Source organism: Corythoichthys intestinalis, chromosome 3 (genome assembly GCF_030265065.1).
Source record: "Corythoichthys intestinalis isolate RoL2023-P3 chromosome 3, ASM3026506v1, whole genome shotgun sequence".
Lineage (NCBI taxonomy): Eukaryota > Metazoa > Chordata > Actinopteri > Syngnathiformes > Syngnathidae > Corythoichthys > Corythoichthys intestinalis.
The window spans coordinates 42,304,289-42,328,834 of record NC_080397.1 but is presented as its reverse complement, the minus strand read 5'-3'; the positions used below and the strand labels follow the sequence as shown (position 1 = coordinate 42,328,834).

At 38.7% G+C, this 24,546-nt stretch overlaps 2 protein-coding genes across 3 annotated transcripts in view; both read left to right on the top strand.

The window, feature by feature from the left end:
* Positions 1–20,157, top strand: part of golga1 (golgin A1) — a 31,711-nt gene extending 11,554 nt beyond the window's left edge. For both annotated transcript variants that reach the window (XM_057832838.1, XM_057832839.1), the window contains exons 6-24: positions 2,738–2,770; positions 2,890–3,018; positions 3,191–3,360; positions 8,160–8,271; positions 8,367–8,450; positions 8,608–8,733; positions 8,824–8,919; positions 10,485–10,580; positions 10,861–10,956; positions 11,111–11,251; positions 12,708–12,782; positions 12,888–12,977; positions 13,086–13,188; positions 13,807–13,967; positions 14,122–14,280; positions 15,055–15,114; positions 17,450–17,674; positions 17,764–17,850; positions 18,375–20,157. In XM_057832838.1, the coding sequence (XP_057688821.1) occupies positions 2,738–2,770; positions 2,890–3,018; positions 3,191–3,360; positions 8,160–8,271; positions 8,367–8,450; positions 8,608–8,733; positions 8,824–8,919; positions 10,485–10,580; positions 10,861–10,956; positions 11,111–11,251; positions 12,708–12,782; positions 12,888–12,977; positions 13,086–13,188; positions 13,807–13,967; positions 14,122–14,280; positions 15,055–15,114; positions 17,450–17,674; positions 17,764–17,850; positions 18,375–18,452 (2,121 nt within the window). In that variant the 3' untranslated portion in view covers positions 18,453–20,157. The remainder of the gene's footprint in view (positions 1–2,737; positions 2,771–2,889; positions 3,019–3,190; positions 3,361–8,159; positions 8,272–8,366; positions 8,451–8,607; positions 8,734–8,823; positions 8,920–10,484; positions 10,581–10,860; positions 10,957–11,110; positions 11,252–12,707; positions 12,783–12,887; positions 12,978–13,085; positions 13,189–13,806; positions 13,968–14,121; positions 14,281–15,054; positions 15,115–17,449; positions 17,675–17,763; positions 17,851–18,374) is intronic.
* Positions 20,158–20,655: 498 nt separating this feature from the next.
* On the top strand, positions 20,656–23,332 carry rpl35 (ribosomal protein L35). The gene is made up of 4 exons (XM_057830927.1): positions 20,656–20,810; positions 21,431–21,567; positions 21,745–21,826; positions 23,145–23,332. The coding sequence occupies exons 1-4, from the start codon at positions 20,808–20,810 to the stop codon at positions 23,292–23,294; spliced, it is 372 nt and encodes a 123-aa protein (XP_057686910.1). The 5' UTR covers positions 20,656–20,807; the 3' UTR covers positions 23,295–23,332.
* Positions 23,333–24,546: the final 1,214 nt, after the last annotated feature.

Genomic DNA, 24,546 nt, shown 5'->3' with positions numbered 1-24,546 from the left:
AGAAATTAGTCTTTTAATCTGCCGGTTAGCCATGCCTACCATTATAGGGCTTTAGCGTCCCCAACAGGTGGATGACGTCAGCGGTACACTGGGCTCATCTGTTTTACTATTCAGCCTATTGAGGGGGAATTATTCAGAACGAGGAAAACGCGACGAAGAGAGCCGCAAAATGTCATTGTTTCAGTCTCTCTACTCCAATATTTTTACAGGATATTCTTTTTATCCAAGTATTTTTCCCCAATAGCTATATAAATGGCTTGAGAAGGACCAGTCAGCCCGTCGAGGGGGAACTATTCACAACGAGGAAAACGCGACGAAGAGAGCAGCAAAATGTCATTGTTTCTGTCTCTTTACTTCAATATTTTTACAGGATATTCTTTTTATCCAAGTATTTTCCCCAATTGCTAAATAAATGGCATAGTCATAACAAATAACAGTCTTGTGCTGAATGGAATATGAAATAATAAAAATGCATTTATTCAGGATGACATGGCAAAATTACTCCATAATGGTCAAAACTGTCTTAACCTTTACTGTCGCACCTCCCGAATGATATTTTATGACACCTAAATCGGACATATGTCATTTCCCTTCCCCGGCTTCGGAGAATGTAAACAAACCAGAAGGCGTGACAGCTAGCCGACATGCTAACCCGAACCGAGTGATGTTTCAAAGTCTTCGAAGCGGAAAATCACACATAACTATCCTGGATTATTTGACATGACGACCCGGTTGTCGATTGTCTTCGCGGATCGGCAAACCGCCCGGCGGAGAGCAATTTACAGTTCGTTTCCCGGAGGAAGGTGGCTGGAGTTGCTGTGCAGCTAACGTGCTGCTGCTAATGAGCATTAGGAGAGCTTTTTACATGCCTATCAATGATCAAACGTAAGTAGTCCTTCATTTACAGGAAGTTTGTAGTGTTTACTTTGTAATCGCTGTATTCGTATTTGACATAATACAAAACAAGATGTTTACTCACTTCCTCGTAAGTCCAATGGTCCCATAGTAAATATCCACGGTGAATGGGAACCTTTTGAAACTCCAAAAAGGCGCATACGCCTCTCCCTCATACAGAATGATTTTTCTGCAGCCGTTTGGCTGGCGTGATGCGAAAAATAAACGTATTAATCCGCAAAATCAGCTGAATCCCTCGTCCTCATACACAACAGTACACTGTAGCGTGAAGAGGACGTCTTCTACCGTACACGTCACAGCGCCCTCCTCCTCAATGCAAGACCGAAGCCGGAAGTGACTCATTTTCATGGCGCGGGATTCAAAAAACTAAATAAAAATAGCGATCGCTTCCACACACATCCAAGCGGCCCATATCATTCAGGGGCATAAAATACCGCGTGTATTATGAAATAAAAATGCTTTTTCGTGTCACATGCTCTTTAAGGTACTATTACAAGGTGGGGAGTTGAAGAAATACATTAAAAAATGTTTAAAAGGACAACTTTGACTTTGTTTTGATGTCTGAGTTAGATTGTGTAGAATGTATGCCCATATCGTAACTAGGGCTGCGGCGACCGATTATTTAAGTAATCGATTAATCTATCAATAGCTAGTTTGAATAATCGAGTAATCATATCAGGTACATTTAATGCGTTGCTGAATAAGTTTTAGGAGATATAAAACAAAGGCTTGCTAAGATTGCACTTTCAAAAGAGCATTAAATGTGAATAGAAAATAAAACTCCAGTTTCTTCAAACTATGCAGAATTGCATTTTCATTTCACAAGACAAATAAATGCATTTAAAAATAAACTAAAACACCTTAGCTTAGCCTCAAACGGTATGAAAAAAAATCTATCTATGAGGATTTAAGTACAACAACAGAACAATTGGCTAATTTGCATAGCAAAAGTCCGCTAGCTTAAATGCTTAAAATGCTAGTTTTTTAATATTTTTTTCTAACAATGCTCTGAACAAATTGTTCAAACACACATTCCACAAAAAACTGCTGAATATACTTATAAACTAAATTATGAATGCATAAAAAACAGCTTAAACAAAAACTTCCCTTATGTTGGTCTTAACAAAGAGCAGCTGGATTCCCACATATTAAATGTGTTATATCATATTCACTGATGCTACCAGAAGGATGTGTATCCATCCAAATCAATAAAACTAAATGCAAACACTTTCAAAACGAACCATTACAACGCCACTCTAATTAAACAAATCCTCAAAGCAGCAAAATTTATTTCGAAGCATTTTTGAAATCGAAAAGCTCGCGCTAATCGACTAAAAGTTGCAGCTATAATCATAACACTTTCTCTCACAGAATAGACTGAGAGAATTCTCAATATTTAAGAAGCGTGATCTTTAACTCTATCTGGTGTGGTAAGACAGTAGGACCACATCAATGTTTGGGGGTCTTTAGTTAGAAAAGGGGGTGAGTTTCTACAGCAAGTTGAGTACCTTGGTGTCTGGTTGGTTACTTTTTGCCCTGCTTTAGGGACGTATCAGTGAAATGTCTGCAGTGATGCAGATTGTCGCGATGGAGAGAGCTGTGCGGAAAAGGAAAGCTACCAATCAAACTATACCACGTTCTCACCTATGGTTAAGAGCTGTAAATTAAGACCAAAAGAACAAGGTCACGAATTCTTATGCACCCCACCGCCCAAAAAGAAAACAAATCAGGAAGTTGGCAGAAACTTCTTCAATTCATTCTTGTTATATGGTCATTTTATTGCGTTCTGACTCCTTCATGGTTATCTATCCTTTCCCGACAGGAATGGATGAGGAAACTGGCCGTTGTGGAAAAAGTAAGCAGTGTTTTGTGATGATCATCAATCATTATTTGGAATATTTAATTGTTTTAGCATTTCGCCATCAATCCATCATTTCCACGATGAAAAAACTCCACCTATGTATCTTTGTTTAGGAAAAGGCTGCCTTATCAGCAAGACTGGACGAAATGATGGAGCAAAGCTTGACACTATTTCAGAAGCGGGATGATATGGATGAATTTGAAGGTTTCCAGCAACAGGAACTTGCTAAAGTCAAACACATGGTATGTATTTTGTATGAATTCTGATAGTCCCTTGCTGCCATGTCTTCACAAAGGGTTTTTCAGTTCAGTAGAAAATCCTGTTTTTGTTAAATTCATATGTATCATAAGCTACTGTCTGGTCACAATGGCAGTTTTAAGAAATATTACATGAAATATCTGTTATGTCTACCAGTTGCTGAGAAAGGAAGAACAGCTCGGCCTGCTTCAGTTGGACCTCCAGCAGCAAGAGACTGAACTCGATTTATCAAAGCAAAGACTCTCAGAAACAAAGGGGACACTTCAAGCTTTACAAAAGCAACACGCAGAGAGTTCCAGATCCAACACTGAGCTGGAAATAGAGCGGTAAACAGAACTACTATTTTAACCTTTACCTGCATATTTTTGGTAAAGTACGGTATTCAGCGTAGGGACTGTTCACTTAGTTCATGGAGACAGCATGGAATCAATGCCTGCTGAATTACCACATGTGTGCATTTGAGTCTGAGGGTGCTATCACACTAATACTGTATGGTCCATTTTAAACAAACCAGAGTTCTTTTTCTTAGATAGCCCGCTTCGTTTAGTAAATGTGAGTGCACATCCGAACTCTACTTCGGACCAAACAAACGAACTCTGGTCCACTCAAAAATCGTTGGTCTCCGTCCTCATTAAGCGCAACCTTCTTCACTTGTGAATGCAACCGGAACAAGGGCCGCTTTTGTTACTTTATGTGCAGCGTCACAACATGGAGCTTTGATGCTCCAAGTTCTGACGGTACACACAAGTCATCCTTGGAAGCGTAAGTACAGTGCGTACGCTGTCAAGATTACAGACGATTAGCCATGGCCAAATGTTGTTGTGCTTTGCAAAGCAGTTGCATTATGGCAGTTGTGTTTTGCATGCTGTCCCTGAACGTACAGTGTGAGAGTGACAGTGGCATAAACAGGCGGAGCCTCTCTGAGCGGTTGTTTCATGAGTCTCGCTCTCCTGTAAGTGGCGACAATTTGACAATCAAAAAAATCAGGAAAGTGAGCGCAATACCGTGCCTGTGTGACTTTGGTACCACGCGGTTCCCTTTTGTGGTTTAATTTTCCCCTATGCATTTTTTATGTACTACATTTTGCTCGAACCCGTCGCTGGCCTAGTGGCTAATTGCTATGCTATGATACATTACATGCAGTGTCACAGCACGACGCTGTGATGCTCCACGCTCCCTTCCCTCCATGGAAGGAGGTATTTCCTCTTCTGTTTGTCAATAAGTGCGCCTTTAGTCCACATAATAGACATGATATTTTTGAAACCGACTCCAAGTCACCTGATTTTGAGAATCTGCTGATACCGAGTCCCGATCCGATATTCAAAAAAGTCTTTTGTTTACAGTGCCTTGCAAAAGTATTCGGCCCCCTTGAATCTTGCAACCTTTCACCACATTTCAGGCTTCAAACATAAAGATATGAAATGTAATTTTTTTTGTCAAGAATCAACAACAAGTGGGACACAATCGTGAAGTGGAACAACATTTATTGGATAATTTAAACTTTTTTAACAAATAAAAAACTGAAAAATGGGGCTTGCAATATTATTCGGCCCCTTTACTTTCAGTGCAGCAAGCTCATTCCAGAAGTTCAGTGAGGATCTCTGAATGATCCAATGTTGTCCTAAATGACCGATGATGATAAATAGAATCCACCGGTGTGTAATCAAGTCTCCGTATAAATGCACCTGCTCTGTGATAGTCTCAGGGTTCTGTTTAAAGTGCAGAGAGCATTATGAAAACCAAGGAACACACCAGGCAGGTCCGAGATACTGTTGTGGAGAAGTTTAAAGCCGGATTTGGATACAAAAAGATTTCCCAAGCTTTAAACATCTCAAGGAGCACTGTGCAAGCCATCATATTGAAATGGAAGGAGCATAGGACCACTGCAAATCTGCCAAGACCCGGCCGTCCTTCCAAACTTTCTTCTCAAACAAGGAGAACACTGATCAGAGATGCAGCCAAGAGGCCCATGATCACTCTAGATGAACTGCAGAGATCTACAGCTGAGGTGGGAGAGTCTGTCCATCGGACAACAATCAGTCGTACACTGCACAAATCTGGCCTTTATGGAAGAGTGGTAAGAAGAAAGCCATTTCTCAAAGATATCCATAAAAAGTCTCGTTTAAAGTTTGCCACAAGCCACCTGGGAGACACACCAAACATGTGGAAGAAGGTGCTCTGGTCAGATGAAACCAAAATTGAACTTTTTGGCCACAATGCAAAACGATATGTTTGGCGTAAAAGCAACACAGCTCATCACCCTGAACACACCATCCCCACTGTCAAACATGGTGGTGGCAGCATCATGGTTTGGGCCTGCTTTTCTTCAGCAGGGACAGGGAAGATGGTTAAAATTGACGGGAAGATGGATGCAGCCAAATACAGGAACATTCTGGAAGAAAACCTGTTGGTATCTGCACAAGACCTGAGACTGGGACGGAGATTTATCTTCCAACAGGACAATGATCCAAACATAAAGCCAAATCTACAATGGAATGGTTCAAAAATAAACGTATCCAGGTGTTAGAATGGCCAAGTCAAAGTCCAGACCTGAATCCAATCGAGAATCTGTGGAAAGAGCTGAAGACTGCTGTTCACAAACACTCTCCATCCAACCTCACTGAGCTCGAGCTGTTTTGCAAGGAAGAATGGGCAAGAATGTCAGTCTTTCGATGTGCAAAACTGATAGAAACATACCCCAAGCGACTTGCAGCTGTAATTGGAGCAAAAGGTGGCGCTACAAAGTATTAACGCAAGGGGGCCGAATAATATTGCACGCCCCACTTTTCAGTTTTTTATTTGTTAAAAAAGTTTAAATTATCCAATAAATTTTGTTCCACTTCACGATTGTGTCCCACTTGTTGTTGATTCTTGACAAAAAATAAAAATTTTATATCTTTATGTTTGAAGCCTGAAATGTGGCGAAAGGTTGCAAGGCTCAAGGGGGCTGAATACTTTTGCAAGGCACTGTAAGTATTTTTAAAGTAGTACAGTACTTTACTGTTTACAGTACTTCCTCTTCCGCTTTTTCCCGGAGTGTTGCAGACTATAAAACTATTAAATATAAATTACTAAATATTTTTGTCTCTTTTGTCAAAGCCATTGTATTTCTGAATTATTTTGTTACTTTTCAGCCCTTAAAAAAGTTAAGATGGTGATAAGAAATTACAATATAAGAAAAACGCATTTGATTACAAGAATGTTGCAATAATATATTGTTGCTGTATTTATTTACAGAAATGTTGCACTGAAATAGTGTCATAAGACCAGACAATTGCTTTGAAAGGCAAAAAAAAAAAGTTTATTATTCCGTTTAGAAAAAACAGTACCTTGTTTTTTGTCTTTAATACTTGTACCGTAGAACATCATAGATTTCCTGACAATTCCTGATAATTATTGTATTGTCATATCGTGAGATAATCATTATTATGAATCTTGTATCGCAAATAATATTGTATTGTGATGTAACCAGAGGTTCCCACCCCTAATCTCCACAAAAATTACTTACGTTAGAATTTGCAATGTCATCGGTAAAAATGTAATAGACCAGTAAAAACGATAATTTTAGAAAATTGATCCTTTAATCAGTATTAAGTAGGGGTGTAACGGTACACAAAAATCTCGGTTCGGTACGTACCTCGGTTTTGAGGTCACGGTTCGGTTCATTTTCGGTACAGTAAGAAAACAAAATGCAAAATATAAATGTGTTATTGTAAATTGTTTATTACACACTTTGTGCTTTCAACAATAGGAACATTAGCCTATACAAAGCTAGAATTTTGCTCAAAAAGTAGCGTGTATTTAAAGATAATCCAACAATAATTTGCCTTTCAGACCCTGCGTATTGGTCAGCTTTCTTTCTGAAAGAAAGAAGAAAAAAGAAGTCCTGTGCTAAAGAGAAAAGCAATCCCAATGACAAAGATTTTAACATGTATTTTACAAACAAAATGGCTATTATTTATTTTATTATGTGTTTATATTTTACAAATGTGATGTAGTATTCATTTTTATTGTATATTTTATATTGTATAACTTTAGTTCCTATGTGAATATTAGTTCCTACTTGTTTTGTTGTGGTAGGAGGGTTTCGTATTGAACACGGGGCCATGTTGGTTGTTATTATAGCAGAGAAGACAGCAGTAAATCAACAAAGACAAGTCCACTGTGCCCCGATCTACCACTCAAGAGATCTGATGGACTCAAAAAGTGGGTTACGATTGCATATTAGTTTGAAAATCGACTGGATCCACCATATTTTTAAACGAGTGACTTCCGGTCTGCCCGATCCTAGCTACCGGTAGTAGTATTGACGCAGGAGGGCCGCATCTCGCATCAAATAATAAACTCTGCCGTTCTTTTCGTGTGCGTAGTGTTGAGCCGCTTCTGGGACGCGTCTAACACGCGGCCGCACTGCGACTGGTGTGCAGTGGCTGATTGACTTTAACGGCCGTGTTTCACTGCGTTCTCGCTGCGGCCACGTTGTTGCGCCGTTGATGTTTCTGGGTTATACTGTCCTACCGTGTTGGTCCTCATTATAGTAGAGAAGACGGAGTAAACATAATCTACACAAAGAAACTGTAACCCGATCGACTCACAGCCTCGAAAAGTAAGGGTTACATTACGTCAGAAACTCGTTCGGTACGCCTCCGTTCCGAACCGAGCACCATGTACCAAAATGGTTTAATACAAATACATTTACCGTTACCCCCTTAGTATTAAGTATACAGTTTGTGGTCAGAAAATTATGTACATTTTATTTGTGGATGAGCTTTTTGGTTTGACCGAAATCTTTCTTCAATAGTAGTGCTTTTGAATAATTACACAACATTTGTCCAAAAGCAGAAGCATAAATGGTAAATCTATGGTAAATAAATTGATGAATAAAAAGTCAAAAACATTGAATTCACTGGTTTACTTCCTAAACTATTATTATTATTTTTTTTTTAATAGCCACTACCTTATTACCTTGTTGTGCTCATAAAAAATATAAGCACAGATAAAAGTGAATCATTCCATCAGAATAAAAATAAAACAAATAATTGCAAAGTTAAAAAAAAAAATCTTTATCTGATTAATAGCATATATGAGTCATGAACATTATTGTAACAAAACTTTTTTTGCACAGAGAGCAACTACTGCTGCTTAGAGAAGAGGCAGACAAGAAAATTGGAGAGTTAGAGGGACAAAATCAGAAGCTAAAGTTGGTCAACCAGCAAGTCTCGGCAGACTTGCAGAAGGTAGTTTTAATATCTGTTCTTGCCGTCTGTCTACATTTTACCTATTTTAATTTTACTATAAGAAGCTCAACACAACACAATGTGTTTTTTTGCAGTCACAGAGTATGGTGTCCTCTTCTGAGTGCCTCTTCCAAGATCTTCAGACTGAGTATAATGCCCTAAAGTTGAAACAACAAAAGGTCAAAGAAAAAACACATTTGCTTGTCATACTACTACAGTTTATGACTGAAGAAACTGATATATTACTTAGTTTTTCATGCAACCGAATCTAATCAAAATTTAGAATTTAATATTTAACATATTCAAATTTTAAAGATGATTTCTTGAATTCATTAGGCTGCTGTTAAAGAGGAGGACAAGGAGCATTTGTTGAGGGACCTTCAAACAAAAGTAAACTCCTTAGAGAGGCAATTGCAAGGAAACCTGAGCCAGGACGATCATCTACTTGAGCTTGTTCAAGAGGTACATTTAAAAAGCCAAATTAATTTACCTCACTGTATTCATAAAATCTGTCGATCTGTCCGTTGTTCATTTGTCGTTATGCTTTTACAGAGATCCAGTCTTGAGCAAAGACTGAGAGAGACAAGAGCAGAACTAACAGAACTTCGGACAAACCACACTGAAACAGTCAGCTCTTTGGAGGCACAGGTGCTCATGAACTCCTTGCGATCCATGACCCACAGGCTAGCTGGTGTTAACAATTGTATTTTTTAAAAATATGTGTTGCAAGTAATTTGATATATAGAAAATTGGAAAAACAGGTGTTCCCGGTTTACAAATGAGTTCCGTTCCTACGCTGGTGACGTAACCTGAATTTCCGCGCAAGTTGGAATTAACTCTTTAAGTACCCTTAATCTCAAAATAACTATCCAAAAACATGTTTTATACACCCTATTAATAAAATAAAGTTGAAAAAAAAATGGATATTTTTTTCCCTACCTTAATATCGATCACACCATTGTTCTTCTTACAACTGACAAATTATGAACACACATTTAGAAAATACAATCATGAAAGAGCGTACAATCATGCTATAAAGTAAATCAGTAGAGACATGTTTGCTGACAAAAACATACCTCAATGGCTGCAAAATTATACCGAGGGAAATAAGGTCAAAATCTTGGGCAATTCAACAAGGAAAACGGCAGCTATTAGTGGCACCGGTCCAGCGGTGAAAAGAACGCTGCTCAATGAGCTAGCGGGTTAATAGCGAGCTAACGGGCGAGGGGGCGATTTTAGCGACACCAGTGGACAAAAGTGGTTGTTTTTTGCCTGAAGGAAGACTGCGTTTCCCATGAGGACCAGCGCACACCTGCACAGTGTAGTAAAATCATGATCTCCCGGTCGCCTGCAGATGGATTAAACAATATTTCTGTTTACAGCGGCTGTGTGAAGGAAGAATAGTAATAAGGTAATGAATCTAGCTGTGGCTAAACAATAGCATATGACAGTTAGCAACTGTGTGGTTTAGTGGAGTTCGGTTGAAGGGGCAAGTGAAAGCCGTGCCAATGTTTATTCTTGAGTTTCCTTTTATCCCTGGTAGCCTACCTTTTCTCTTGTCCTCAGACAAAACTATATGTTTCTTTTGTTACTCTGTCATCTTTGCAGAATCCGCGCGAAAGCGTTCTCATCGACCTCTGCCTTTATAATGAAAGGGGGAAGTGATGTATGCCGTAAAGCAGTCAGCACATTTGTAGCATTTTGTTTGGCAGGGTTGCCGCCACCCTCCTCAAAGTTAATTAGTGCTGGTGAAAGCGATACAGACCCCCTCAAGATATAAAATAGGTGTCTTTCAACTAGTTGTCAGTCGACATATCATCACAAATGTTATGGAAATATTTTATAAAGGTTGAAAAGTTACCTTAAAAAAAACAACTGGAGACAAAACTGCGGACGAGACTCTGGCGTCGTAAAGTCGAAATCCCGCAAATCGGGTACGTCGTAACCCGGGGACTGCCTATAAAGAACGTGGGGTAGGATAGAATTTACAGGAAGTAAAGGAATTCCATTCAAGAATTGAAGCTCCATTGAATTGAAGCTCCATTGAACCAAATAACTTACTACCAGTATACATATTCAGAATTTTGCTATGGCACATTAGGTGGCTAAAACATTTGTGGCTTGTAAGCATCAAATTTGCCCATCTGGTTCCTTTTGCAAGCTCATCTGCTTGTCTGCAACTTTTTATTTTTATCTTTTCTGTCTGCCCTCAGATATCCAAAATGACATGCAGCATTGCAGAGCTGCAAACACTTCTCCGACATAAAGATGAATCTTCAAAGTCCTACCGAGAGAGAACAGACACGCAAGTGAGCAAAAACATCATTCGTAAAAAAAAAAAAATACTGAAGACACTTCAGATTTTAAATCTTATTTTAATCGTTTGCTATCAACGTACAATATCTATGTAAAGTTTAAAGTCTCGTATACGGCGTTTCATTTTTCAAATCCTGTTGTAAGCTGGAATTTTCTGTACATTGTTTCATTAATCACTCATCAGCATACTTAAAAAAATACTTTATATTGAACTGCTAAATACTTTTTTTGAAAGCCATCATCTACCTGTTCTTGGACTGTGTTGTAATTAAGATAGCAACCCTGGAGCAGCAAGTCCAAAGCAGTTGTGATCGACTGAAGAGTGCAGAGCAGCAGCTTGAAGTGAAAAAACAGGAGACAGAAAAACTGGTAAATTCTCATTCATTCCATGACATAGTCAAAGTTCAGTAGTTAAAAAGCTAAGTTAAGGATTAGCTTTTCTATCCTCCTTAAATCACTTCTTTCATTTTACCAGAGAAATTATTTAGCAAGTGATCCATTTTTTTTTTTTTTTTTTTTTTAGCACGGAGAGTGGAGTGCAGAGAAGGCTCGTTTGGATCAGCAGTTGTCTTTATTGATGCAGGAGAGTATGGAAAAGAAAAAAAGACTGGAGGACACTATCACTACTTTACACACAGACAAAAGTACAATGCAAGACACAATGGTAGGCGCTTTACAATTCTCACCAGTTGATTTTTAGTCACCTTTATAGGGTTAAAGCATTTCGTTCACATCCAACTATGTTAGAAAGTAAGAAGGGAAAATGAGTACACCAGCAAGCAAATGCAAAGCAAACGGTTTCTCTTGACATGCTGTTAGAGGGAATACTTGAAAGATAAGATATTTTGGCAGATACCGTATTGGCCCGACTATAAGACGGCCCTGATTATAAGACAACCCCCTCTTTTTCAAGACTCAAGTTTGAAAAAAGACTTTTTGAACACAAAATTAATTTTTATACAGAAAATAATGACAGTACATCCTAAACAAATGATTATAACAATGTATTTGAGAGTAAAAGCATGCTATTTTGCCTCATTCAAATCTTAATATCTGAACATTTAAATATGTAAACTAAAATGCAATCACATTCGTAAATGAATGGCTTCTGGTTTTTGAAATGTAAATAAACCAATCTATTCTGATAAAACAACAAAATTTCAATAACTGCATTAACCATCAAAGTGAAGTCTAACTGTAACTGTAGTCTTGAAACAAATCTGAATAAGGAAAAACATTGCAATAAAATAATGCAAACTGGTTAAACTAAAAAGAGTAGCTGAGATCGATCATGACAGAACATCGCTTCAATGATATCTGGCACCGTGAATGGGGAGAGTAGCTGAGATCTGTCATGACAGAACATCGCTTCAATGATATCTGGCGCCATCTAGCGTTGTGAATGGGTATAATGTCCAGACCGCGAATATAAGACGACCTCTTCTTTTTCAGTGTTATTTCAGTGCAAAAAAAAACGTCTTATATTCGGGCCAGTAAGGTACTTAAATAGTGCTGGAGCTCATCCCAGCTAACTACGGGCAGTAGGCGGGGTGCATCCTGAATTGATTGCCACCCAATCTTAGGGCACAATAAGACAACCAACCATTCACGCACATATTCATACCTACGGACAATTTGGAGGTTTCAATCACCCAACAATGCATGGTTTTGGGATGTGGAAGGAAACAAATTTCGCAGAGAAATCCCATTCAGGCATGGGGAAAACATGCAAGCGCCACACAGGAAAGCTTGAACCCTTGATCTCAGAAATGTGAGGCGAATTTGCTAACTACTCTTTCATCATGCAGTTATATCCCACCAATGGGCCTCCATAATCCTCATTTGTCGCTGTTGACATTTGTGCGTCTGTGTGTGTGGGTATTGGACATGCGTCACAGTTTTTGAGGGGTTTAGGATTAGTAATTTAGCCATAATAATACCGCATTGGGGTCCAATGGATTACATTATAAAACTGAGTACTCGTTGCTTCATCTATCTTAAAATGTTTTGTCTTGATGTCAGGTTTGAACAGATGCTCTTGGAGCTATCACCTTTCTACAGCTCATTTGGTAAACATGATGAGCAAAAGCTAATCTTTCCCATCAATTTTTTTGCCCTAGGCTGACCTAGAAAGGCAAAGAGATCAGTTAAATTCAACACTGAGACAGCAGATGGAAGAGTTACAACAATGCAAGGTCAGAGCTGATAACGATTGGAACTCGTATTGTCTTGTGGCCTTTTTTATAATTTTATTTTTTTTATTTATAATTGAAAATGGACAAATCTGCACTCTGTTGCAGGTGGAATTAGATGGCCAGCAGACAGTAAGCACTGAAATCGCCAAAGCTCTAGAAGAAAGTAGGAGGCAGAGAGAGGAACTACAAAAACAGGTCTGTTGGCAAGCGCACTTTGCGGGCTATGTTCTCTTGATCAAATTTAAGTGTCTGCTGTATGTTTGTGATATGAAATTAAGAGCATTATTTTACATTTGAATTCAGGTTGAACTGTCGACCACATCGCTAGAGAGATCACAAAAGGAATTGTCTACGGTCAGTGAGAAGCTGATGTCGAGAGAAAAAGAAGTCCAAAGTCTTCGTGATGGTACATTCATGCACTTTAATACAAGGAAGACAGTTCAAAATGACTAACCTTAATTACATTTCCAAATCTAAACATAAATAAGAACTACCGACATCTATCTCAGCACCATGAGACATTGATTATTTCTAAACCTCTTGTATGGTTTCCCATTGGCACAGCTATGTAAGAAAAGACAATAAAATTAAAAACCTGAGGGACTCTAACCCCAGAACATTTAGGAGTCATCTTTTTTTTTTTTAAACAGGGTTTTTGAGAGATGTTGACAATCATATACAATGGCATTTAGATTAGGAAAAGTTTGAGCTAGTTTCAGCACACCCAACTTTATTTTGAGCCATTTTTATTAGTTACTAGGATTTCTTTCTTTTAAATATCTTGAAAGTATCTTGAATGTCTTAAATATTGAAAGACTGCGTGTTTTCAGGGTCACTTTCATACCAGTTAATTCTGACATGTTTTTATTCTATTTTCTATATTCATGATCTGTTCATTTTTTATTTTTGTTATTCATGTAATGGTTGATTTCAGGCTTAACGCAATTTTTCAATTCACCATTTCCACTTGTTCTGTGATGGATTTTGCATTTTAAGAAGTACACTTTGTTAAAACGTATTACAGAAGTACAGAGTCGCCAAGCTTCGCTGGTCCAGCTCCGTCAAGAATTTGAGGAGCTGCGGGTACAACAGGAGCAGATTGAGCTGGACAAAGACTCCCAGCTAGCTCACTTGAGAGAAGAGCTACTCGACCAGACCCAACAACAAGACACTTGTCAGGCTCGGGTTAGTACCTTTATGAAAACTTTATTTGCATTCCTGCATATCTAAATACTGACCGAGCCTTGCAACTCTCAACAAATATAAATGAGATGTGCACATGTACTATAGTGCTTACTGTTCCACCACTGCATGTGTGTCCATGCTGGTTTGTTTCCAGATCTCATATTTAGAGGTGGAGGTAGAGACTCTGACTGAGCAGCTTCACAGCCCTTCTGTGTGCAAGGAGGACCACAATGGCAGCGTGAATGTGGATGATCTCGATCACATTCAGAAGGTTAACAAAGACCTCGAGCAGCAGCTCGGTGACAAGAACAGGGTATGATGTATTTTCATTCTTATTGTGTCACCTCAGCTCTTATGTTTCAAAAGGGGCCAAATGCTCTGTAGTTCCAAACAATTCCAACCATTTTACAAAATGACAATGAGTTTTACTGATCTTTCAAGACCTTCAGAATATTGCATCATATTATTACATGCGGACCAAATACGCTAAATGAAAGAATAGACTTCCTCATTTAACTACAGGAAAAAGTGTATTCTCCTGTTTTCTGTTCTTTAGTGATCAGCACTATAACTTATGATTTATTCAGTTACACATTCTGTGAAGGATGTTATTTACCATAATGGCATTTCAGTTGTGCCATTCATAATATGTGATCCTCGGCATACATCCAAGATCTCAATTGTGCGTTGTTACATTTGTGGTACACATTTTTCTGCTCACCACTACAACACATACTCGAAATACATATAGGTTGGTATTGTTTAACATTGCTAAACTTATCTGACCTTCATAAAGTGGGCTTGTACCGCCATTGTGTCTTGATGAAATTCTGTTATGTGCTATCACAAACAGGGCTAATCTCAAATCTAAAATGGTGTCCCTGCAATCTACTAGTGATTTTGTCTCATCAAGCTTGTCTACCAGCTATGAAAAAAGCATAAAAGGCAAAAAACCCAAGAGTTTATCTCTTTTTGACTATTGAATATTCTTTATCATAACAAGTATGATGAAAATAACATGCAAATGTTTGGTAAAAGGAGAGTAATTAAAATCACCATGCTAAGAGAGTTTGTGGTTTACTTTCAGACTATCAAACAACTGCAGCAACGAATGGCAGAACTAAAAAGGACATTGCAGAAAGAACTGGTAGGACAACGTAAATGTCATCATGGTTTTTTAATTTTTCAAAGTTGTTGTTAACAGACTACTACTACTTTGCTGGCATTTGGGTGCGACAGTACTTCACTTTCTTCTCCCTCTAAAAATATGTTTTTGTTGCAAATTATGCTATTCTTTGATGTTGTTGGAATTCTGCTGCTTAACGCTTCCGTGCGCCAACCGGGAGGGCGGATATTCCGCGTGTTCACCTCTTATGTTAACCCTTTGAACTGACTCCATGTTCCAAAAGTTTGAAGAAGACTCACCGAAAGCGGATTGACAATATATTCGTCGAGAATGGTCAAAAACAAGGCAAAAACAGACGACGGAGGAACAATGTTAAATCCAAAGCAATGCTACATAGAAAAGTCTCCGAGCAGAAAAATCTGTGTTATCTCAGTGTACAGTGTTTTTTAAGTCCGTGATGGAGTACGCTGGGCCGAAGGTGTGGCTGCATGTTGTTTTGGGACCATCCCTCTATGGCCGATTTTGGGCTGTTAGGTTCGTCCGTGGATGGGACGTGGTTGCCACAGCGACCGATGCTGGTCTTGACGTCCCAAGCGCCCGCTATCCACCTTGTTGTCCGGGCTGGCTCTACTTGTTTTAGGACAAAGGGCACTGCTCTTTGTCCTTGTTGTGGCCAGGAGAACTGACTGCGATAGTTGGTGCGTCAATCTTGCTCGTGACGCACACGTTGGGCTTCTGTGATAAGCAGTGTTGGGAGTAACGCCGTTATTTTTTTCAGTAACGGGGTAATCTAACTAATGACTTTTTCCGCCGTTACAACGCCGTTACCGTTACTGACGGTCAAAAGCGGTGCGTTACCTACGCTGAATAAATTGAAGAAACTACCAGCCGTGTCAAGTCGACTCTCTGCTCTGTTGATTTGTCATCCAAGACTTTGGGTGCGTTCAGGTTCGAGAATAGCGCACGTACATCTGACTCCAAGCTGTTTGTCCCTGCTCATTCAATTAGACAATGCTTTCCAAAGTTTGGTAACGTTTCTGTGTTTGCTACACCTGATGCTAGCCTCGTTCCCATCTCCCACTGTCAGCCAGCAATAATTCTGCTTCCATCTTGAGGACGGCAGACGCTTTGAAGGTGACGTGAATTGTTGAGAAACGAGCCTACCTGAATGTAGCCCCTCGAGAGATGCAATGGAAGTGATTGTGATTGGCTGAGGGTTAGAGTCATGTGTCGTGGTAAGCCAATCAGAGCCGGTGATTTCACAAGCAAACCGGAACAGCGCGTGCGGCAAACACACACACACGCAAAACAGATGCACAGGGTCGGGATGGCAGCGCATTCAGAAGAAAAATTGTCCTTTAAGACACAGGTGTCAAACCGATTCCAGAAAGGGCCAAGTGGGTGCAGGTTTGCTTTCCAACCAATGAAGAGGACACCTTTTCACCAATCAGATCTTTTACATGTGTAATCAGTTAAACTTTGTCAGGTGCTGCTTGTTTCAGTAGAAAGTTCATTGGTTAAACTCTCTGCACGGCGTCGGTTGGAACAAAATCCAGCACCCACTTGGCCCTTTCTGGAATCGGTTTGACACCTGTGCTTTAAGAGGTGGAGATATAGACACTATTTCAAATTTGTCGGAATAAAGGAAAGAACCTGCATGTAATGTGTAATTTATGTCCCGGGGCAAAGCTTTTGTCGACATCTGTGGTAAGCAATTCAAATCTGCTGAAGCACCTAACAAGTTAACTACCTGTCTGTTCTTCTCTATTCCACTGACTCGAATACTGCTCAGAAAATTTCAAATTCTTTGACATACAACAAAGTAACGGAAATAGTTACTTTCCCTGGTAACTAGTTACTTTTACCATAGAGTAATTCAGTTACTAACTCAGTTACTTTTTGGAAGAAGTAGTGAGCAATGTAACTAATTACTTTTTTAAAGTACCGTGCCCAACACTGGTGATAAGATGGCGTTGTTTATCTATTCTGCTTTTCATTAAACTATGGTGTGCTATTTATTTTATATTAGGTGTGTTAGAGTAGTGCATTCCTACATACAGTATATTTGAGAAATGATACTATTCCATGATTAATTACATGTGTTCGAGTAATGCAAACAGTTAGACGGTGCCTACGAGAAACGGTACCATTTTTCCATTTCCCCTTCATAAGTCCCGATAAGGTGATTCACTTTACTGTGTTCAAAGGCATGGAGTGAAGTCTGCCTAAACTACAGTTAGATGAATGTGTTAGACTAATGCAAACAATTATATGGTGTGTGCGAGAACGGTACCTATTCCCTTCAATGTTTAAATGCCAATTGTTCCGAAATGCTACCGTTTTCTTTTCATTATAGAAGTTGAAGCCTGAGCCAGAAGAGGAAACGAAGGAAAAGATAACAGAAAGTTTAGTGGTAAAACAAGAAACCGTATGTGCAGAACCCCCGGCCGTGTCTAGTCCAAGCCTTTCCACTGCAAGCACCACAGTGACCAACACCTCAAACCTTAACGACTCAAGAGAAATCAACTTTGAATACTTGAAACATGTAGTTCTCAAATTCATGTCATCTGGAGACGCTGAGGTAAGTCACCAGTAGATATTCTAAGAAGTTTTTCAAATTGTAAACTGCAAAATATTGCTTTAGAAACTGTGTGTATATTTTGTTTTTAGGCATATCAGCTAATACGAGCTGTGTCGGTGTTGCTGAGCTTCACTCGTGAAGAGGAGGACATGTTAAAAGAAACCCTTGAGTATAAAGTAAGCATAAAATATAACGCTAAATATCTTTAATAGTATTATTAACAATAGTCCTATTCACTTTCGTACCATTGAAAATTAATTCAACCTGTTTTGTTGTTGATACTTTAACCACTCATTTCTACTTCTTTGACTTTAGTTTTTTTCCTATGAACACCACCTCCTAAAATCTACAAACAGAACAGTGTAGTGACTTTTTACGAAACCAGATATAATTACGTATTTTAGACAGAATTGGGAGAGGTTCGATTTGAAAAAATGTGCCAGACGTTGACCACGATCCAGCAGCGCATACATCCTCCAGGGACAAGACTCAGAAACGCTTCTGGTAGAATGACTGTGCACCTGAGGTGGAGGGGGGTGTGTAGTGAAGTAGTCATAGAACCGTAGTTACTTATGTATTTTATTTATTTTTTAACGTCTAAGTTTAAGTCTATTTTAAACTTTCATGTTAGATACAATTCCCATGGTTTTTCTGTTTCATTTGATTTAAATCTCAATTACTTGTGTGTTTTCTGTTCCAGATGTCCTGGTTTGGATCCAAGCCTTCTCCAAAGGGAATTATCCGGCCCTCAGTCTCAGGCTCTTCTACCCGGAGGTGATAGGCTACGAGGACTACGAGGAAGGCAATGATCAAGAGACAGAAATAAGAGGACAACCATCAAGAGGAAATGACATATTTGTGTGTGGCTCCAAATATTTACTTGGAAGCTCACTCCAAAACTTTAAGCAGCATCCTGCTGATACACTAAAATATCTGTGGCTCGGTGGGACAAGGACTGTTGTTTTAATCTCTTTTCAGGAGAAGGGCTGCATGGATATTTTTTTTTTGTAATCAGTTGTTGATTTTAAAAAAATGACACTATCGAGTTCAAAGCCAGTGGCATTGTTAAAGACACATTTACACTGGAAGTGGAGTTGTCTTGTTTTTTATTTGCACAACATGCCTACTGTACTTTATTTGCATTAAGGGAAGGGCCCAAGTTTTTCTCAGATCAACTGGGCAGTCTAGGTCTCCTGATGGATCTTATTTAAGATCTTTGTAAAAGTCCATGATCTAATAATTTTATCTCAGTTCTGCAAGGTATTAAAACAGACTGAAAAGCAGGACTGAAGAACATACGCTTTGTAGACACCTGGCTTCAGAAAAGATCCTTTTAACACAACCTAAGAATTTCCCCTTTCAATGTCAATGAGACGACAAAAACTTTGACGAAGTTTTTGTTGCTTTGTCTTCGTTCAGTGTGCTTAAACAACAACAAGTACAAGTTTTTAGCTTACGTTACAATGCCCAGAGTATCTTCCAGTTCCTGTCCTAAAACAACATTGCTGTGCTAAAAGCAACATTCCTACTCACTTAAATTGGTGCGTGCATATTCTTCCTCTTTCAAAAGTTCAAGGGATGGAACGAGGAGACCAAGTTTGAATATGTCGATGACATCAAGATGACTGTGGCAACAATGCTGCAAAAGATTTCAAAAAAATATCATAACAGCGTGGCAAAAGAAGGCTGTCGTCTTACTTGGTCTCTGAGGGATTCCTCGAAAGGGAAAATCTTAATGGCTATTTGTAGTTTGGATTTTAAATGTGTGTTTTGTAGAGGTGCACGATAATTATCGGTCCGATAATTATCGGTCCAATAATAGGAATTATGACGTCATCCCAATAAATCCGATAACAAAATGTTATCGGGCCTATTAATAATATTTTTGGCACGGTGTCGAATTGGGATGTGTGCGTTTGTTTCCGCGCCTGTTTTGTCAGTATGCAAAGTTTTCTTACTATTCTAGTGGCCGTATTTTTCCTTCACTGAGTTATAAACCTTACTATGGCAATTAGCAAATGTTTGCATTTTACAGTCTTATGTTTACAAGTTCTTGAAAGGCCTTTTGGTTATTGATAGGCCTGCTGTTCTATAATTGCCAGGTTAAGAAAGTTGTTTCATGGACCAAGATGACAAGTCTCCTCTCCTGTTGCACCAAATATTTTATAATAATAATATCTGCTGACAAAGCACAATACTTGTTGGGTTTATGTTTGATAGTTTCAGATCAGGGCTAATTGTTCAGGTGAACACATCATCAATGATATTGACTGATTGATTGTGATTGACTCAAATTATATTTATTTGAAAAAAAATAATACGGGCACTTTATCCTAAGTCAAAACTGTTCTTGTCTTTCTTTTGTTCATTATAATAATGTTCATGTCATCGTGAAAATTGCGGTTCGGTCAAAGGCAAATCTATGCTGAATCAACCAATAGTATTTTTGACCTACAGGTGTTCAAAAAGTCAGGTGAATATACATTGAAAAATTATATATATATATTATGAGTTATCGTATCGGTTTGAAAAAATGGATATCGTGCACCCCTAGTGTTTTGTTTAACCAGTCCTGGAGCTTTTTTTCAGCAAAGTTCGTATGCAGTGGTTCACTTCATATGAATTTGAAAATACACATAGAAAATGTGTCATTGTCACTTTAAAATTCTTATTTGATACAATTTCGTGTTGGAAACATGATTGGCAAAGTCAGTTGTTTTCAGAAAAAAACTTTTTTTTTGACAGGGAAATGTCCACCAAAACCAAATGAGTACTTTCAAAAATATATACAGTATACTTTTTACCAGACAATGCCTCTAGCAACAAAGGCTTCATTTCCCTGCTAAATTATGAGAAAAATGATCAAATTAATATAAACTATGTACAGATTTTGTAATTATTTACGTGTAGTTACAGCTCATCTGGGTATTTTGTTCTTTAGATCGAAATTTAGTGTTGATATCTATCATAACGAGTGACCGTCAACATTTAACAATCAGGCCAAGGTGTGGCGCTGTTGTTTGTACAAGGTTAAGGCAGACCCCGGAACAAGACGAAGAAGAAATTCACCGGAAACTGCTTTTCGTGAACACGCGGTACGTCCGGCCTTTCCAGCAGGCTCACAAGAGGAAACATGGTGAGTCTCGTTTCGGGTCTCGACTAATTACTATATTATAGTGGTTATAGATGTTTGCCACCAAAACGGTTGGTAAATGCAAACGCCTAAGCACGTTGGCTCGCTATTTTACTCTGTAAAGTCAAGTAAACGGCAATAGACAATAACGGGACAGTTTCAAGCTGGACTGACACGAGCGTCGCTTAGCAAACCTTGCTATGTGCTAATGTAATGACGACAATGTTAACGTTGACACAATTTTTGCCGCACGATGGACTGAAATAAAACGTGGCTCGCGAACAGCCGGTAAATCAGTAATGTACTTTGAATATTAGATGTGGCGATTTTTTGCAGATTGAATAAACGTGTGAATTGTGAACCGAAAAGCTAAAACGTAGGGGCCGAGAAATCGTAGACTTTAATTGCATTTTCGACTAAAATATTTGAGCTCGAGGTTTCTGATATGTTCACAACTGTCATTAATAGTGTCACTAAATGTAGTTTTTTGTTGTTGTTTATGAACCACCCACTTTCTTCAGCGCGATTCCATTCAAAAATAAACCAAGGTTTCCCATGTAGGCCTTCAACCAAGATACATTCCTGACCATTTTCGATATCCCATAAAATCATTTCTTCTGCAGGCCAAGATCAAGGCAAGAGATTTGCGGGGTAAAAAGAAGGAGGAACTGCTCAAGCAGCTAGATGACCTGAAAAATGAGCTGTCACAACTCCGTGTGGCCAAAGTAACTGGGGGAGCTGCCTCTAAGCTGTCGAAGATGTAAGTACTGGAGTAAATTATTTGAGTTGGTGTGTATCTGGCTATAATTACTACATTGCGTAGATTGATGAATTGATTAAACTGACATATTTAGATAATAGTCCATACCTGAGATTCATTTAGTTGTAGCTAATCTTTCCACTGTTTGAATTAATTTGCACTATACCTGTCTTGCAGCCGTGTTGTTCGCAAATCTATCGCCAGAGTCTTGACAGTAATCAACCAGACTCAGAAGGAGAATTTGAGGAAATTCTACAAGGTAAGAACATTTGCACCAACATGTTTGCAAGGGAAATGAGTATTCGCGCATATTCCCTACAGTAGAGGCCTGTTGATCTTATAAACTAATCATGACTGAGTTCTCTACATACGAAGTTAATTCGTTCTAGGACTTTGTAAGTTGAAATGGTCATATTTCGAGCAGGATTTTCCCATAAGAACACATTACATTACAATTCCATCAATTCATTCCACAGCCCGAAAACCTACACTAAATCTTTAATAAAAAACTGCTGATACTATTGCAAGTAACAATTACACAGAGCAAAACAATAATAATATAATAATAGCATCTGTAATAATGTTACAAATCTGGTTCTAATGTGGCGAATTGTTTACCGTGGTGTACCTGAACGCACTGAATGGCTGACTTGACAGACGTTTTTACTTTCACTGTTCATTTTCAGCCACAGCGGACAGTAGGCATGTTGTGTTGCACAAGTTCTGAAATAATATGATTAAAAACCTGACGAAGCTGGCGATTTTGTTTGGCAATGTGACGATCATAATGGTTGTCATGATTATAAAGACTGGCGAACGGAGGTCGGAGGAGGACCGTCGAGATCGTAGACATTTTACGGCCGTATTGTCGAGCTAGTTCACGGACGCGCGCACCACGCTCATATTTTTCTATTATTTCCATCTTCATTTCAATGGTAAGCCTCACCTTTTTCCCTTTCTTCACCACCTGCACTAACGTTCTTGGAACTCGTGTTGATTTCTCTCACAAGAATGTCTGCCGTGCGTCCGTCTTGCGGGAAAACAAACTGCGCTGTCATATTTCGAGAATGTTGTCGGCTATAGAAAAAAATGGCGAGTAAAATTTTGTCGGATGTCGAAAAGATCGCATGTCGAAGCGATCGTATGTCGAGGTACCACTGTATTTGCTCAACTTTTGTACTATGCATTTACCCTTTATTATGAAATGGCTTGGACGACCTCCACCGCCCCTTAATAAATAACATTTATTGCCACGGTGACAACTCAATTGTCCTCAGGGGATTGATAAAGAATCTAAAATTTGGGTGTGTTAACTGCAAGCTTTTTAGGCAATGAAAGAGGACTTAATTTATTTAGCTGAATGATGCTTGATTTGCTCAGTCAACCACATATTCACACACCTTTCGGTCTACCTTGGCAAACAAGTGGTCATATATAAAGCGTTGGTCTGTTTTGGGAAATGGTGGGGTAAAGGTAACATCGCCACCTTTTTTGGTACGGTCAATTTGCATACTAACTACTGTAAAGCATTTAAAATCTTCATTTTCATTTCCTAATGTTTTTGGCTTTGTTTATAGGGGAAGAAATACAAGCCTTTGGATCTGAGACCCAAGAAGACCAGAGCTCTGCGTCGCCGCCTCAATAAACATGAAGAGAGTCTGCGCACAAGGAAACAGCAGAAGAAAGATCTCCTCTACTCGATCCGCAAATTTGCTGTTAAAGCTTAGTGTTTTCTATCCACTCAATAAAACATGTTAAAGATGGACCCTTTGTCCTCTGTTCATTGTTAACTGGCTAAACCATTTGTGCATTGTTGCTTCTTACTTGGAGAAAAGTGTTTAACATTTCTGTACCTTGATATCATAAATAGAAAAAAAATTCTTTGTGTAACAACATTCAAGAAGCAAACCAGCTTGAAAATGATTGCATTTTTTGTCAAAGTAACAAAATTGATGCATAATACACATTTTGTACTAATAGAATCTGATTTCAAAGTCTTGTTCATTGCCATATTCAAAAGCATATAGTCAGGGCATACAAATTAGGCAAGTTTACTAATAATGTTCAAAATCTGTTTTAAAGCTGGTAGAAAAAAGCATGACAGTTCATTTCTGAGAACTTTCACATTGAAAAGCATTCTCAATCAGCTTCAGGTCAGTTACATCATAAAATTTTTAGTATGCTTCTGGTCATTGTCCAACTGCATTGTGAAGTGCTATCCAATGAGTTTTGAATCATTTGGCTGGATTTAGTACATTCAACCTTATGCTTTGTCAGCGATTATTGTAATTAAGGAAACTTGCTTCCATAATTGCCCACTTGACTATGCAAAAGCAGCTAACGGTTCCTTAGACCCCTTAAAAAGTAGGAGGTATACACAAATGACAGTATTTTCTGCACATTTTATCTGACTTGGATGTACAGGGGTTGGACAAAATAATGGGAGCACCTTCAAAAAATAACAGGGTGTATGTCCGCCTTTTGCGGCGATTACAGCAATTCTCTGAAGTATTGATTCATACAACTTGTGGATTCTTTCCAATGGAAATTTAAGCCATTCTTCAGTTAGAATAACCTCTAACTCTTTTAGAGACAATGGCGGTGGTAATCGATGTCTCAACTGAATGTCTAAAACTGGCCCTAAATGCTCTATAATGCTGAGGTCTTGGGATTGTAACGGCCATACGAGATGCTCAACTTCATTAGAATTTTCCTCATGCCATTCATTGTCACAAACCAGTGAAACAGTTATATAAAACCATAAATTATCTGTGTATATCTATACATCTAAAATGTTTAAAAAAAAAAAAAAAAAAAAAAAAAATCTAACCGCTGAAAGTCTGCAGTTGAAGCACATTTGTTCACTTACAAATCCATTGAAAAGGTGGCAGTCAGGGCCTTTCCTGACCAATTTGGTGCCCTAGGCAACACATTTGTTGCCCCCACCCCCCCCTTTCACCACATATAAACAGACCTAAG

Coding starts and splice junctions, on each gene's coding strand:
- rpl35 (XM_057830927.1), top strand. Junction 21,568..21,744: donor GCCTCTAAGCTGTCGAAGAT/GTAAGTACTGGA, acceptor CCTGTCTTGCAG/CCGTGTTGTTCGCAAATCTA. Junction 21,827..23,144: donor ATTTGAGGAAATTCTACAAG/GTAAGAACATTT, acceptor CTTTGTTTATAG/GGGAAGAAATACAAGCCTTT.